At 36.0% G+C, this 13900-nt stretch overlaps 1 protein-coding gene and 1 long non-coding RNA gene across 2 annotated transcripts in view; one reads left to right on the top strand and one right to left on the bottom strand.

Annotated features, from left to right (window-relative positions):
* The window catches only part of LOC112426864 (uncharacterized), a 29107-nt gene extending 18161 nt beyond the window's left edge, over positions 1-10946 (top strand). The window contains exons 3-4 of the long non-coding RNA XR_011619709.1: positions 2129-2204; positions 10884-10946. This is a non-coding gene — a long non-coding RNA (uncharacterized lncRNA). The remainder of the gene's footprint in view (positions 1-2128; positions 2205-10883) is intronic.
* The window catches only part of LOC105482677 (phosphatidylinositol glycan anchor biosynthesis class K), a 114103-nt gene continuing 100205 nt past the window's right edge, over positions 3-13900 (bottom strand). Inside the window, exon 11 of the mRNA XM_011742895.2 lies at positions 3-838. Coding sequence (XP_011741197.1) covers positions 722-838 — 117 coding nt within the window. The 3' untranslated portion in view covers positions 3-721. The remainder of the gene's footprint in view (positions 839-13900) is intronic.

Here is a 13900-nt window from a genome sequence, read left to right as displayed (position 1 = left end):
TATAAGGTCCTGGAGACTGTCAGTGCCATAGATCAAAAAACCAATTTTTCATCTTTGCTTTTAATTAAAGTTGCAGGATTCCATGAGTGAACAGCAGTAAAATATTAATACATTAAAGAATAAACCAAAGGAAAATGTTTGGTGCAATGTAAGTGGTCAAACAATAGAAGACTGTGAAATGAATTAAATATTCATACAGTGGATACTATGCAGTTATTCACAATGTATTTTTGAGAGGGAAAAGGTTGATAATATATTGTAAGATGAAAAAGGATATTACAAAATAGTATATTCCATATGATATCCATATTGGGAAAAAAATATGTGCGTAAGTCGAAAGATTGGGAGGATATACAGAAAATAATTAACCGAAGTTACCTCTGTTAGTGAGAATTTAACGTCTTCACAATTTTTTCTTTTCCAAATGAAAAGGGGATAAGGGGAAATTACTATTTTCAAAAACAATCAATGTACTCTGATCTCTTTGTTCCATTTGCTTTTATAAATACAAAATACAAAACCGGAATATATTTTGTGCCATCACACAATTGCGTTAACAATTATTTTTCTTTAAGTTATAAAATTAATAGTTGATTCAAATTTAGTTTCCTTATATTTATTTCCAATTCACACAAGAGAAACACATTTTTAAAAATATATAATGACATAAATTATTATCCAAGGTTGCAGTCTTCCATGCTTTCTTCACTCATCATCAAATCTAAAAAATGAACTTCATATGCTTAATTCCATAAGTTTTGAAGAAAACCATGATAATAAGTGCCCATAATCCCAGAATAAAGCCCCCAGGAGGATGCCAGTCTTTCAGCTTTGGTTTCTGCAAAACAAGAATAACATGATAAATTTTATAACAGGTAAATAATTCAGCAATCAATAAAGCAAATATTGATGAAAAAGAGAAATTTCACTGGCTGTGTTTGAAGGGGGACTAGTTTAGTCAAATTAAGTATATTGGGATATCAACAATGGTAAAGACTTCAGACAGGGTAAATATCCCACAGGGTAAACTGGCTCCTAAGAAAGATCAGTTTCAGCTTATATTTTGTTTCATCAAAGAGTCCTTCCCTGATTACCTAATCACACCATCTATCCTCACTCAAGTTATTCAGTAGCCTAACAGTCTTTCTCACTTTGGATTTATGTATTCATTAATTTGTTGGTTTTATCCATCTCTGCTAGACTGTAGTTCCATGAGGGTCATCTTATTATATTCCCAGCACCAACCTGCCAAGGTGCTTGCCATTCAAGAGGCATTCACATATCATACTGAGTAAATCAGTGGAAGAACAAACACTACCCAACTCCATCAGATATTCAACACACACTTGTTTGAGGGCCAGTGCCTTGGGTCATGTTTTTCCCTTGAGGTAGAATGCTCCTTAACCTATTCATTGTGCCTATTCAAAACTCACTAAGTCAAATGCCTCCTCCAGACTCTACCATTATTCCCACCTGATATGTTATTTTCTTTGAGTTCCTATAGTACCTGAACTTTAACTCCTTCTACTGTTACTCCTATTCACTATTATATTTACCTTTATCATTTATCTCCCTGTATACTCCCTAATATCAAAGTCCATCGAAGTCAATTTTTTATCCCCCTTCTCTATTCCCCACCCCCCAAGTGTCACATATGCTTTTCTGTCCAGCAAGAAAAGTCTTCCTCATTTAGTTGTCATTTCAACAGCTACATTACAGCCTTGTAATTGGAAGTTTGTGACAATGACTCTTTTCTACTTACTGAATTACCGGCCAAGACTGTAACAACAGTTATGATATTAGAAGCATATTTTAGACCATCGGGGAGAGAAATGGTAAGCTAAAATTGGCTTTAGTCATCATATAATGTCCATCAACTCAAAATTAACTTTTCAAACTAAAAGGAGAGAAAGCTACCTCAATATTTTAACTTGGATCATAATGCTAGAGTTTTCAGAGCTTTTAATCAGATGCTTAATATAAACTGACCTACCAGTGTTTAAAGTGGTTACCTTCCATCTTCATTCCTATGCTTACCCTCAACCTCTACCAGTCCATCCAGAAAACTCCCCCAAAATTTATCCCAAAATATTAAATCCAATTTTCCTCATGTTATTTTCCACTTAAGAGTCTGCAGTGGCTTCCACTCAACATGTGTGATGATAAACGCAAAAGGTCCTTGCCCTCTAGTATCTTACAAGATGGTAAGTTCGGGGGTTCTCAAACCATTTCTAATGGCAAAGCTCTTTGAAGTTATGGTGCTTTCTGTGCAATACCGTGACAAATCTTAATTCCAGTAGAAAATCTAGAATATTTAATAAAAAGCAAAGCTATATTAAACATAAGCTATATAAATATCACAAGCATGTGTCAATGAAAAAATAAGTGAGTGAACTAAACAAGATCACTGCTCAGTTTTTGTCCTGTTTATTTTCTACTAGTCAAACAATTTGTAATTCACACAAAAGGGTTGAAAACATTTAAGATCTAAAACTACTTTTCCACAAACCGGGAAAAGATTATTCATTATTAGTGGAAGCACACTTTTATACAATCTATAGATATTCCCTGAAAGCCCAGTTTAAAAGCACTGACCTAGTTTGAGAGATAAGATACTGATTTTCCCTAACAACTAGGAGTCCCTGATTTATATGGCATTTAAAAACACTCACACTTAGGTTACTACTGTAGAAAAGTTAAATACATATTGTCAAAATCTGGCACCAATGTAAACTCTTAACTAAGGAGAACAGGCTATAGACAATTGTTCCATAAATCCAATTAATGAACTTCAGTGCTAAAAGAGTTAAGAAGGAATTTAAACCGACTCATGTTTTTCAAAAAATGGTGAACATCATTTAAGCTCTACATTCATTAGAGATTATAGAAATAATAATCAAGTAGTTAATAGCAAATCTTTTTTTTTTTTAATTATACTTTAAGTTCTAGGGTGCACAACGTGCAGGTTTGTTATATATGTATACTTGTGCCATGTTGGTGTGCTGCACCCATCAACTCGTCAGCACCCATCAACTCGTCATTTACATCAGGTATAACTCCCAATGCAATCCCTCCCACCTCCCCCCTCCCCATAATAGGCCCTGGTGTGTCATGTTCCCCTTCCCGAGTCCAAGTGATCTCATTGTTCAGTTCCCACCTATGACTGAGAACATGCAGTGTTTGGTTTTCTGTTCTTGTGATAGTTTGCTGAGAATGATGGTTTCCAGCTGCATCCATGTCCCTACAAAGGACACAAACTCATCCCTTTTTATGGCTGCATAGTATTCCATGGTGTATATGTGCCACATTTTCTTAATCCAGTCTGTCACTGATGGACATTTGGGTTGATTCCAAGTCTTTGCTATTGTGAGTAGTGCCGCAATGAACATACGTGTGCATGTGTCTTTATAGTAGCATGATTTATAATCCTTTGGGTATATACCCAGTAATGGGATGGCTGGGTCATATGGTACTTCTAGATCCTTGAGGAATCGCCATACTGTTTTCCATAATGGTTGAAATAGTTTACAGTCCCACCAACAGTGTAAAAGTGTTCCTATTTCTCCACATCCTCTCCAGCACCTGTTGTTTCCTGACTTTTTAATGATTGCCATTCTAACTGGTGTGAGATGGTATCTCATTGTGGTTCTGATTTGCATTTCTCTGATGGCCAGAGATGACAAGCATTTTTTCATGTGTCTGTTGGCTGTATGCATGTCTTCTTTTGAGAAATGTCTGTTCATATCCCTTGCCCACTTTTTGATGGGGTTGTTTGTTTTTTTCTTGTAAATTTGTTTGAGTTCTTTGTAGGTTCTGGATATTAGCCCTTTGTCAGATGAGTAGACTGCAAAAATTTTCTCCCATTCTGTAGGTTGCCTGTTCACTCTGATGGTAGTTTCTTTTGCTGTGCAGAAGCTCTTTAGTTTAATTAGATCCCATTTGTCAATTTTGGTTTTAATTCTGCAGCTGTAATAACTCCAGTGACTTTCCAGTGAGATGGATTTCTTGAGGTTGTAATTTTACTATTAGATCTGAAACTTAGCAGCCAGAAACAGTTGCCAGAGATAAGACAACTACGGGAAAAATAGCATCTTTGAAAGTATCATTTTTCCAAAGATTCAACAACTAGCCCTGGCAGCTGTTTTGACCCATTATTCCACAGGCTGGCTTGGAGAATTCTGGAGGCACTTCATTCTGGTCTTTCAACCTCCTTGACAGGTATGTGTTTCACATCTAGACCACTGATGGCCAGGGTAGGAACAAAGAGAAAATCAAAGTGCTATTTCTCCAACAGCAAACTTTAAAAGTAATAATGGAGGACTAAGAATTATATGTAATTTCTCCAAAATTATAATGGAACGGTAAACTTATTCACATAACACTGCACCAGCTACCAAAAGCAGCAAATCTTGGCCTTTCAAAACTGCTCCTTACAGTTGCTATGTTTTTTTAATGTTTATTCAATACCTTTTTTTGATTAATAAAAATGGAAAATGCATTATGAACTAAATGCACTTTAGACTCAGCTTAAGATGGTATCTGAATAGAATCCCCTAGTGCAGTCTCTCCCACCTTCTCACAACAATCCATACAAAGGCACAGAAAAAGACAACAGCACATCCTACCAAAATTCAGTTAACCTCTGATGAGAAATCTCTAACAGTTTCACTATCTGAAAGTCCCAGAAACCGGCACTAGAAACAAATTAATGGTAGTCTCAGTTTTCTGTTTGGTAGATACCATGCAAAGGCTTGCTTTGCTCTGTGAAACACAATACTTCTGCCAGCTGAGTAAAGGACTTTAGCTCACTCCCTTTTTCCTCCTGCTGTTTAACAGACACAGTGTTTATGCAGTAGAAAGGTGGCTTTATGAGGCAGCCAGAGTTGTGTAACTCATTCCCAGTTCCCAGTGGCACACCTCTTTATATGTCCATTTAAATATAATTCCCAGCAAACAATATGACAAAAGGATAGAGGGGCAGTAACAATGGTTCACTGCTTCTTGGAAGGCTTAGTATCACAGGAAAAGCTCTGCAGAGACCAGAAAATGCAGGGAAAACCCTGTTAGTAGTACACGTTTTAAAAATATGTTTTTTTCCATATACTTTAACGTTTTTTAAGTGCCCCCAAAAACAAGCTTAAGCAGATGATCCTAGTTTAATTCAGCAAAGCCACATTTAGACTGGTCTAAGTAACGGTCACTTGGAACCATATAACAACCTATTCCTCAGATACAGATTTGAGAAGGCATCTAAACCTAAGTGGATAGTGAAAACCATCCACACACTCTGTTGGCAAATACCAACAGTGTCCAAATAAAAAGGAAAAACCGAGGTAGGCTCTATGAGGAAAAATACTCCCAAACATGAGAAATAAATTATAACCTGAAGATGCATGCAGAGAAGATCTCTCTGAGGAAAATTTAATAATGAACCACAAATTAATTTTAGACAATTTTTGTCTGGCATAGATTTGAATAAAGATTCACAACCAACCAAAAATGAAAGAACAATATAAAGAGAAAAAGAATACACGACAGAAAGACAACAAGCTGAAATAAAGGGAGCTGGATGACATAATTTTGTAACAGCAAAATTAAAATCCACATTTACAAGGAACATGGTATTCTAAGCACATCTTCAAGTCCTTCATTCATCCAATTGTATGTTAGATTGATGGCAAACATGGCCCTAATTATTCATACTTGGATGTGTTCATACCCTCTGCAATGTGACTTTATAGAAGCTGTCATCGAGAGGTAGAATCTATATCCCTACCCTTTGAATCAGCAGGTCTTACGACTTCTTTTGGCCAACAAAATGCAAAACAAGTAACAGTGTCCCAACTCCGAGTTAGCCTCAAGAGTCTTGGCTTGCTTCTGCTCTCTCTCAGACCTCTTCCACCACCAGGAAAAAAGCCTAAGCTTCTAGAGGATGAAACATCAGCTACAGAAGAGCTGAGCTTCCCTCCAGCTAATAACCGGCCAACTATAAGGGCAAAACCATCTAACTAATCCAGAGTTGACCACACCACAGACTCACCATGGAGCCTGAGAACAGAACTGCCCAACTAAACTCATACTAAATTGCCAGCCTGCAGCATTGTGAGCTAAATAAATGACTGATGTTTTAAATTACTAAGTTTGGAGTGGTTCATAATACATAAAAAGTTATGAAATACATACACAGTGGTGACAATTAATGTGAAGAAAAGAAAAACCCTGATCCTTTATCACCATAACAAAATAGAAAAAGTTCCCATCTCCATACTTGTAGCTTTAGGTTTTTCTAACAATGGCAGAAGAACAGCATGACAGGCAGCAAATCAAGCCCTCAGTTTAGTGGAGATGCAGTGCTACTCTCCTCTAGCTCTCCTTTATAGTTTTCCTGGAAAGAAAGAAACTCCAACTGCCACCATGCCAGGAATTGCTTTCAAGGAAAGACGGTGACACAGGGGAATCTAGAAACTAACTCATCTAGCTTCCTTTTAGCCTTCTTCCAACTGAAGTCTAGATCTGAAGTTTGGTTCCTCTTCTTTTTAAAGTTACCAATTAGAGGTAATCACATATTACCCCCGTGCTGGGAAATGCACACTACCCAAGATCTTTATGTACCTTTTTCCATGATAAATGTGCAAGGCAGTTAATGTAATCTAGAAAATTAAGGATGATTTGTTTTCAACTATGATTTGGGTTTTAACTGAAAGATGACCACAGTTTTTCCTTAATCGTGATTTTAACTTTCCTGTGATAAGAACACCCACTGTTAACATTATTAGTTAACATTACTCTGGAATTTCTAGCCAATCCAGGCATAACATGCAGGAAGGGAAAGTAAATGTTCATTACTCATAGATATTATCATTAGATATCAAAAAGCTCCATAAAATCAATTCTTACAATTATTGAGAATAAAGGGCTCAGATTTCATATAAATATTTTTAAAAAATATCTTTCAAGTATGTCAGCAAATATGAGTCAGAACATAGAAAAAAATTTCACTCACAATAACAATAAAAAACAAAATAACCATGAATACCCATAACATGAGATGTAAGGTAAACACTCTACACTACTCTACAGAGAGGGGTAAACAGTCAGAAACATTAAAAAAAACAAAAAAAAAAACAAAAACAAAAAAACGCTAAACAATAATGTGATTCTGATGCAAAAGTAGAAAGATGAATAAAGCAGAATAGAAACTAGCAATCAGTCCAGTATCCCAGGATTTAGTATATTATAAAAGGGCTATCACAAATCAGTGGGAAAGGGAATAGTAGTCCTACTGGCGCTGTAACAATGGATTAGCATTTGGAAACAAAATCAGTTTTGTTCCTAACCCAACACTGTAAACAAAAACACACTTTACATGGTTCAGAATTAAATATACAAATAGAGAAAAAAAAAAAAGATAAAATGTAGCAGCATCTGTATGATAAAGGTATTAGTAAGCCTAAAAGCAATGAGTGAAAATAGAGAGAAGGTGGAGGAATTTTTTTTTTTTTTTTTTTTTGAGACAGGGTTTTTGTCACACAGGCTGGTGTGCAGTGGCATGATCTCAGCTCACTGCAGACTCCTCAACCTCCCAGGTTCAAGTGATCCGCCAGCCTCAGCGCCCCCAAGTAGCTGGGACTACAGGTGTGTGCCACCATGCCTGGCTAATTTTTGTATTTTTGGCAGAGACAGGGTTTCGCCATGTTGACCTGGCTGGTCTCAAACTCCTGAGCTCAAGCAATCCTCCATCCACCTTGGCCTCCAAAAGTATTAGGATTACCGGGGAGAACTACCACGCCTGGTTGTAAAGGGATTTTTAGAAGAGTTTTTTGAAAGATCTGTATTTCAAAATATATAGAAACCAAATTAATAGGCACATAAATGGAAACTATGACAGAAAAGGGGATAAATCCAATACATGAGGGTCTCCCCCAAATCAGTAAGACACAAGGGTATATCAATAAATGGAACAGGGAAATATTTTCACAAAATTACAAATGGCTAACACTTGAAAAAAATCATTTTTCTTCATCATAAACACAATATATAAAGTATTTCCTCCTCTTCTTACAATTAAACTAGTAAATGTTAATAAGGACAGTCAACTTTTCTGGAAAATAACATGTTTAGAGGTCTTTAAAATTCATTTATTCCAATTCCTAGGATTTGTAACACTTCTAGGATCTATATTAAGGAATTCAGAAATGCTCACAAAGGTTTTGCACAAAGGCTTTCTTCTCAGTGGCTACATAATAAAAAACAGGAAGGAATCTATAGTCATATAATACAGGAAACATTGTACATCCACATATTAATCAATAAAAATATTTTCAAATAATTTTAATGATTTGGAGATGCTTATACTAAATTAATAAAATGGAAATGATGCAAATTGAATCTGAAATACGATGTTTTTCTATAACAATATGCAAAGAAGGGAAATATACTAAAGTCTTAGTGTTTTTCTGGGGGAAGCAGGGGTACAGTTGGTTTTAAATCTCTTCTCTATACTTACCTAAGCTTTTGAAAATGTTTTCTATAATGAGTATGTCTTACTTTAGTTATTTTGGGGAGAAATCGGATTATGCAGCAAAAATTTGTATTGAAGGAATCCACCTAGAAGAATCTTCATATACTCTTTTCCAAATTAGGAGAAGCACTGCAGCAACACTGTTTATTACTGATATCCAACTTTATGAAAAAGTAACCTGAATAGCGTAACAGCAACATAATGTAATAAAGTGCCTTTTCAGTATGTGTTTAATGATACTGTTGCCATATGACAACACTGCTATTTTTAAAACAACTATATGTAACCTTTTAGACATTTTATAATAATTTTACTTAAAATCAAGTGACAAAATTGGTATAATTATTGCATTTGGCAGTATAGTTGCATGTGAGGTAAGTTCATATTAAAGTATATCGTGTAATTTCATTTGTGTCCATTAGAGCTTCTTAAAAAAATGACTGATTTTATGTAGTTACTCTAGTGACTGCCATTAAATGCACTCCTCTTTTTTTAAACTTTCACAATAAGTTACAATACAAAGGTAAAAAGCGTACATAAAACACGGCAATATGTTATAAGCAAACACTTAAAAGCTTAAGGGCTACCCTCTTATTGAAACGCCTAATATTTCAAATTTAAAAGAGAGGTAGCTAAGCAACACTGTACTTCCAATTGCAAATAGTATTTTGTTTCCCCCTCCATGTTGCTAGGAGAACATTACCACATAACTTTCAAAATAGTTAAGAGAGCACAGATCTAAGTATTAAAATTATGTAAAAAGAAAAAAAACTTAGGATTTTGAAAACTGTACACACTTATTGGGAAGCAAATGGAAAATTTCCAAGGTTTCAATGAGATTCTTAAAGTATAATAAGCATATCAGTTCAGTTAAATTGTATTTTAAGGAAAGAAAGTATAAAACAATCTACTAAGGTTATAGTTATAATTATTTCAGAAAATAGCTGTGTTCAACTATTAGTGGTAGTTTATTAATATTTCCAGTCTATATCCTTTATATAAAATATAATTTGTATTTTTCAAATTATATTAATAGTATAAGTCAAACTGGTAGGCAGAATGTAAGACAGCTTCTAAGATACCCTCAACCTGGGATACATGCCCTATATAATACCCGTCCTTTGAGTCTGGACAACACCTGTGAATATGATGGACTATCACTCCTATGATTAGGCTGAATTATATGGCATATGAGGAATTCTGAGGATATAATTAAGGTCCCTAATCAGTTGATTCTCAGTTAATAAAAAAGGAGATTATCCAGAGCATAAGGAGAGAGGTGGGAAATAAGGCACTGAAATAATCAGATGAGCCCTTTAAAAGGAGGTCTAGGTATCAGAGACTGAAGTTGGAAAGACAGATATATTCAAAGTAGCCAAGATGCTCTCCTGTTGGCCTCCCTGAATCAAGCGGCCAGGTTGTACAGTGCCGTACAGACACGGAATGGCAGACAGCCTTTACAACTGACTGACACCCTCAGTCCTACAAACACAAAGAACTGAATTATTTTAATTAGTAGGCTTGGAAGAGAACCCTCAGCCTCAAATAAGATGACAGTCCTGGTTGACACCTTGATTAAAACTTTGTGAGACCCTGAGCAGAGGAACTAGCTAAGCTATGCCTGGACTCCACTCATGGAAAGTGCGAGATAATAATGGTTTTAAATCACTAAGTTTGTTATACACCAATAAAACTAATTCACAAACAAATCTGCCAAACCTGGATGAATAAACAATACATGAACAAGACATGAAACTATTTATTACATCTGATACTAAAAAAGTATTCAAGGAATCTACTTGCATTGTTGGCAGAGTTCCTTGGGTGGAATAACACAGTTATGACATTATGTTTTAAAAAAATAGAAGTAAAGAAAAATAGCTGAATTCTTCCTAGTCTTCCATACCTATTTATTATTCTCTAAGACCTACCTCAAATTTCACCTCCAGATTAAGTCTATTCTCATACCCCAGTAAGAATTAATTTCTTCTTTTCACGGCACTGGTGATATTTGGTTTATTATCTCACACGACGGATTAATGACGGATTAAATTAAATGTTAATATATGGATGTCAGTCTACTACATTTTGATCTGTTAGTGATACCTATTTTTGAACCTGATCAGGCCCTCACAAGCTCTGGATACAACAGGCCAATCTGTCTTAGTTATGTATTATTTTCCTCTTGAAGAGAAGAAATATAAAATATTCAAATATAAACATCATCTATTTAATGCCAATTCATTAATGTTCTTGGTTTTAGGATTTAAGGAAAAATTAAGAATTGTAGTGATCACTTGTATAATCTACTTTAGGATTCCATAGTGAGAAGTCGTAAGTTAAAAAATATTCTTTTGGCCAGGTGCGGTGGCTCACACCTGCAATCCCAGCACTTTGGGACGCCAAGGCGGGTGAATCACGAGGTCAAGAGATCGAGACCATCCCGGTCAACATGGTAAACCCCATCTCTACTAAAAATACAAAAATTAGCTGGGCATGGTGGCGCACACCTGTAGTCCCAGCTACTCGGGAGGGTGAGTCAGGAGAATCACTTGAACCCAGGAGGCGGAGGCTGCAGTGAGCTGAGATGGTGCCACTGCACTCCAGCCTGGCGACAGAGTGAGAATCCATCTCAAGCACACACAAAAAAATTCTTTTAAAATCATGTAAAAAATAGAATTCCAATGGAGGAGGTTAAAAGACTTTTCAATTGGGCAAAGTAACTACAGTTGGTGAAAACATTCAAAGTTGGCAGCAAGACCTGTTGTGGTATTCCATTCAGTGGATCTCATTTCAATGTATTACTTCATTGTGCAATTAATGAAATCCAAGGATCTCCACAGGAGAGGCATCCACTGAAGAGGCATCCAGGCTTAGTTTCCTAGTAACCACTCCTAATTTTTTGGATTCTATTATATTTCTAGAGGCAACATCCTCCAATATTGTGAGTGGCATGCTTTAAAACTGAAGATTATGGATGAAATTAAATTTGCAAGTCCACTGACCTTAAAATAGTGATATTATACTGGATTATTTAGGTGAGCCCAATAGTATCACAAATGTTCTTCAGTGTGGTAGAGGGAGGCAGAATAGGGAGAACAAGAGCAATGACAATATAGCTTTTACATTCAAATGTCCAAGAGCTCTTTCTTATACAAAGAAACTTTTTTGTTTGTTTGTTTTATACAATCCTAGTCTTCTTTAGTATATAAAATAAGGGTCAGATGGCAATGACATTCTACCTTTAATTTACTTTGGAGAAAGTAACTCTCATCCTAGGATTCAACATTGAGGGTGAAAGAGGGAAGGAAGCAAGAAACCAAAGTAAAGTCCAGGTGTTTGTGTAAATGCCCTTCAATTTGGATCTTTCTGATGTTTTCTCATAATTAGATTCAGGTTATGCATTTTGTTTGTTTATCAGAAATACTTTGTAAGTAATACTGAGTCCTAATTGTATCACATTATGATCAGTTTGTTCCATTATTGGTGATGTTGGCTATGGTGGCATCCTTCAAGTTATAATACAATAAAATTACTATTTTTACTCTTTATAATTGGTAAGTAATTTATGGGACAATAAAGATTTTCTTTTCTACTCAAAAAATGTAAAATAATTTGAAGTTCAAAGTAAATGAATATATATTTTAGTTCTTAACCAAGAAAAATAACCCACAGTCCCCTCAAATAAATAATAAAGCTTCATTTATCAACAGTGTCTATCAGTGTCTGTTTAGGGGTAATCAGAGTTATGCTTCCACCTATGACGGATTAAATGCTAAGGAATTATCTGCCCATCTTGAACAATTAGAACGTCAGACAAAAGGTAATAAACAATGGTTTTCAGACATTGGACAATTTGTACCAGTTTTCTGATCCCTGAGAAAAAGGAAACAAATGAGTCCTTTAATTGCCCCATGCTCATTGCCTGTAGGCAGTTTCCAAACTACAGCACAAGGAAAGAGACCCAAACACAGCCTGGCAGTCTTGCTGAGTGGAAGAGACACAAATTAGAATTCAGGGAGGTTTAGGTGGTTAGAATTTGCAGGATAGAAGAGGAGGGAGCTGCACAGAAAGAAATACATGCAGGAGCTCCAGAGATCTGCAGAGGAATATACTTGCATTTTTGGCAGAGTTCTAATCTATGCATGCATGACAAGAAACTACCTATAGCTGGTAGAAGGGAAAAAATATCAAAAGGCCAAACAATTCCCAAAGCTCCTTCAGAGTTGGGAATTGTTCATGTACACACTTAAAGAAATGGACAAACCTTGTAAGATACAAAAGCATCAGGTCACAGCTTATAGTGAGGCTAAATCAGGATAGTGGGGCTATCTAAAAAAAAAAAAAAAAAAAAAAAAAGACTGCTCTGGATCTGTTGGTAACAACTTAAAAGCAATTCTTAAAGTGATCAAACTTACCCTCAAACAAAATTCATCATTCACTATATAAATAAAGCAAAAATCTAAAGTCCAGCAGCTAATAGCAACAAAAAAACTAAAAATATCTAGCATCCAACTTAAAAATCCAGGCATGCAAAGAAGAGATATATGACATACAGCCAGGAGGAAAAACAATTACTAGAAAAAGACTCATAAATAAAAAATGAAAAAGATGATGATTTCAATGGACAGGGATCTGAAAGCAGATATTTTAAATCAAATGTAAAAAAAAAAACATGAACATATGAGGAATATTTAAATAAGACCCATATAAGATCTTGAGATAAAAAAAATATGAAATTTCATTTCATATGAAATGAAAAATACATTGGATGGAATTAACAGCAGATAATACACTGGAAAAGAAACATCAGAGAACAAATAAAATAGCAATAGAAATTATTCAAAATGAAGCACAGAAGAGAAAGGGCAGGGAAAAAAATAAACAGAGCCTAAATAAGCTATGGCAAATATCAAGCCGGGTAACATTTGCCTAATTGGAGTCCCAAGTAGGAAGGGAGAAAAATATCTAAAACAAATAATGACACAGGATTTTCTCGCCCCTTCACCAGACTCGCAACAGAGGCACCCTGTTTACTCGGCCACCATGCTCAACCCCTTGTGGGAGGGAGCATGTGAGCGAGCAAGTGTGGGATCTGACTGGCCATTCCGGGCACTGGCAGGAGAAAGCTCCATGCAAGGCCCACAGTAGCACCCAGGTGAGGGTGCCCATGACCCTGAAGCCCCAGAGTGGGTGTTATAGTGTTCTCTTAGTTCTCCCTCTGTAGACAGTGGTGTGTTAGCAGCTCAGCTGGCCCCTTGCCTCAGTGCATGGAGCAACGGGGCGACTGCCCTCTACCAGCAAGGGTAAAAGGCTGGTGTCAGAGCCTTTCTAGGTACCCACGCTTGGTGGGTCCTGAGCTCTTGTCTGGTGTCCAAG

Source organism: Macaca nemestrina, chromosome 1 (assembly GCF_043159975.1).
Source record: "Macaca nemestrina isolate mMacNem1 chromosome 1, mMacNem.hap1, whole genome shotgun sequence".
In the NCBI taxonomy this organism is placed as follows: Eukaryota; Metazoa; Chordata; class Mammalia; order Primates; family Cercopithecidae; genus Macaca; species Macaca nemestrina.
The sequence above is the reverse complement of the archived record's forward strand: the minus strand, read 5'-3'. Positions and strand labels throughout refer to the sequence as shown.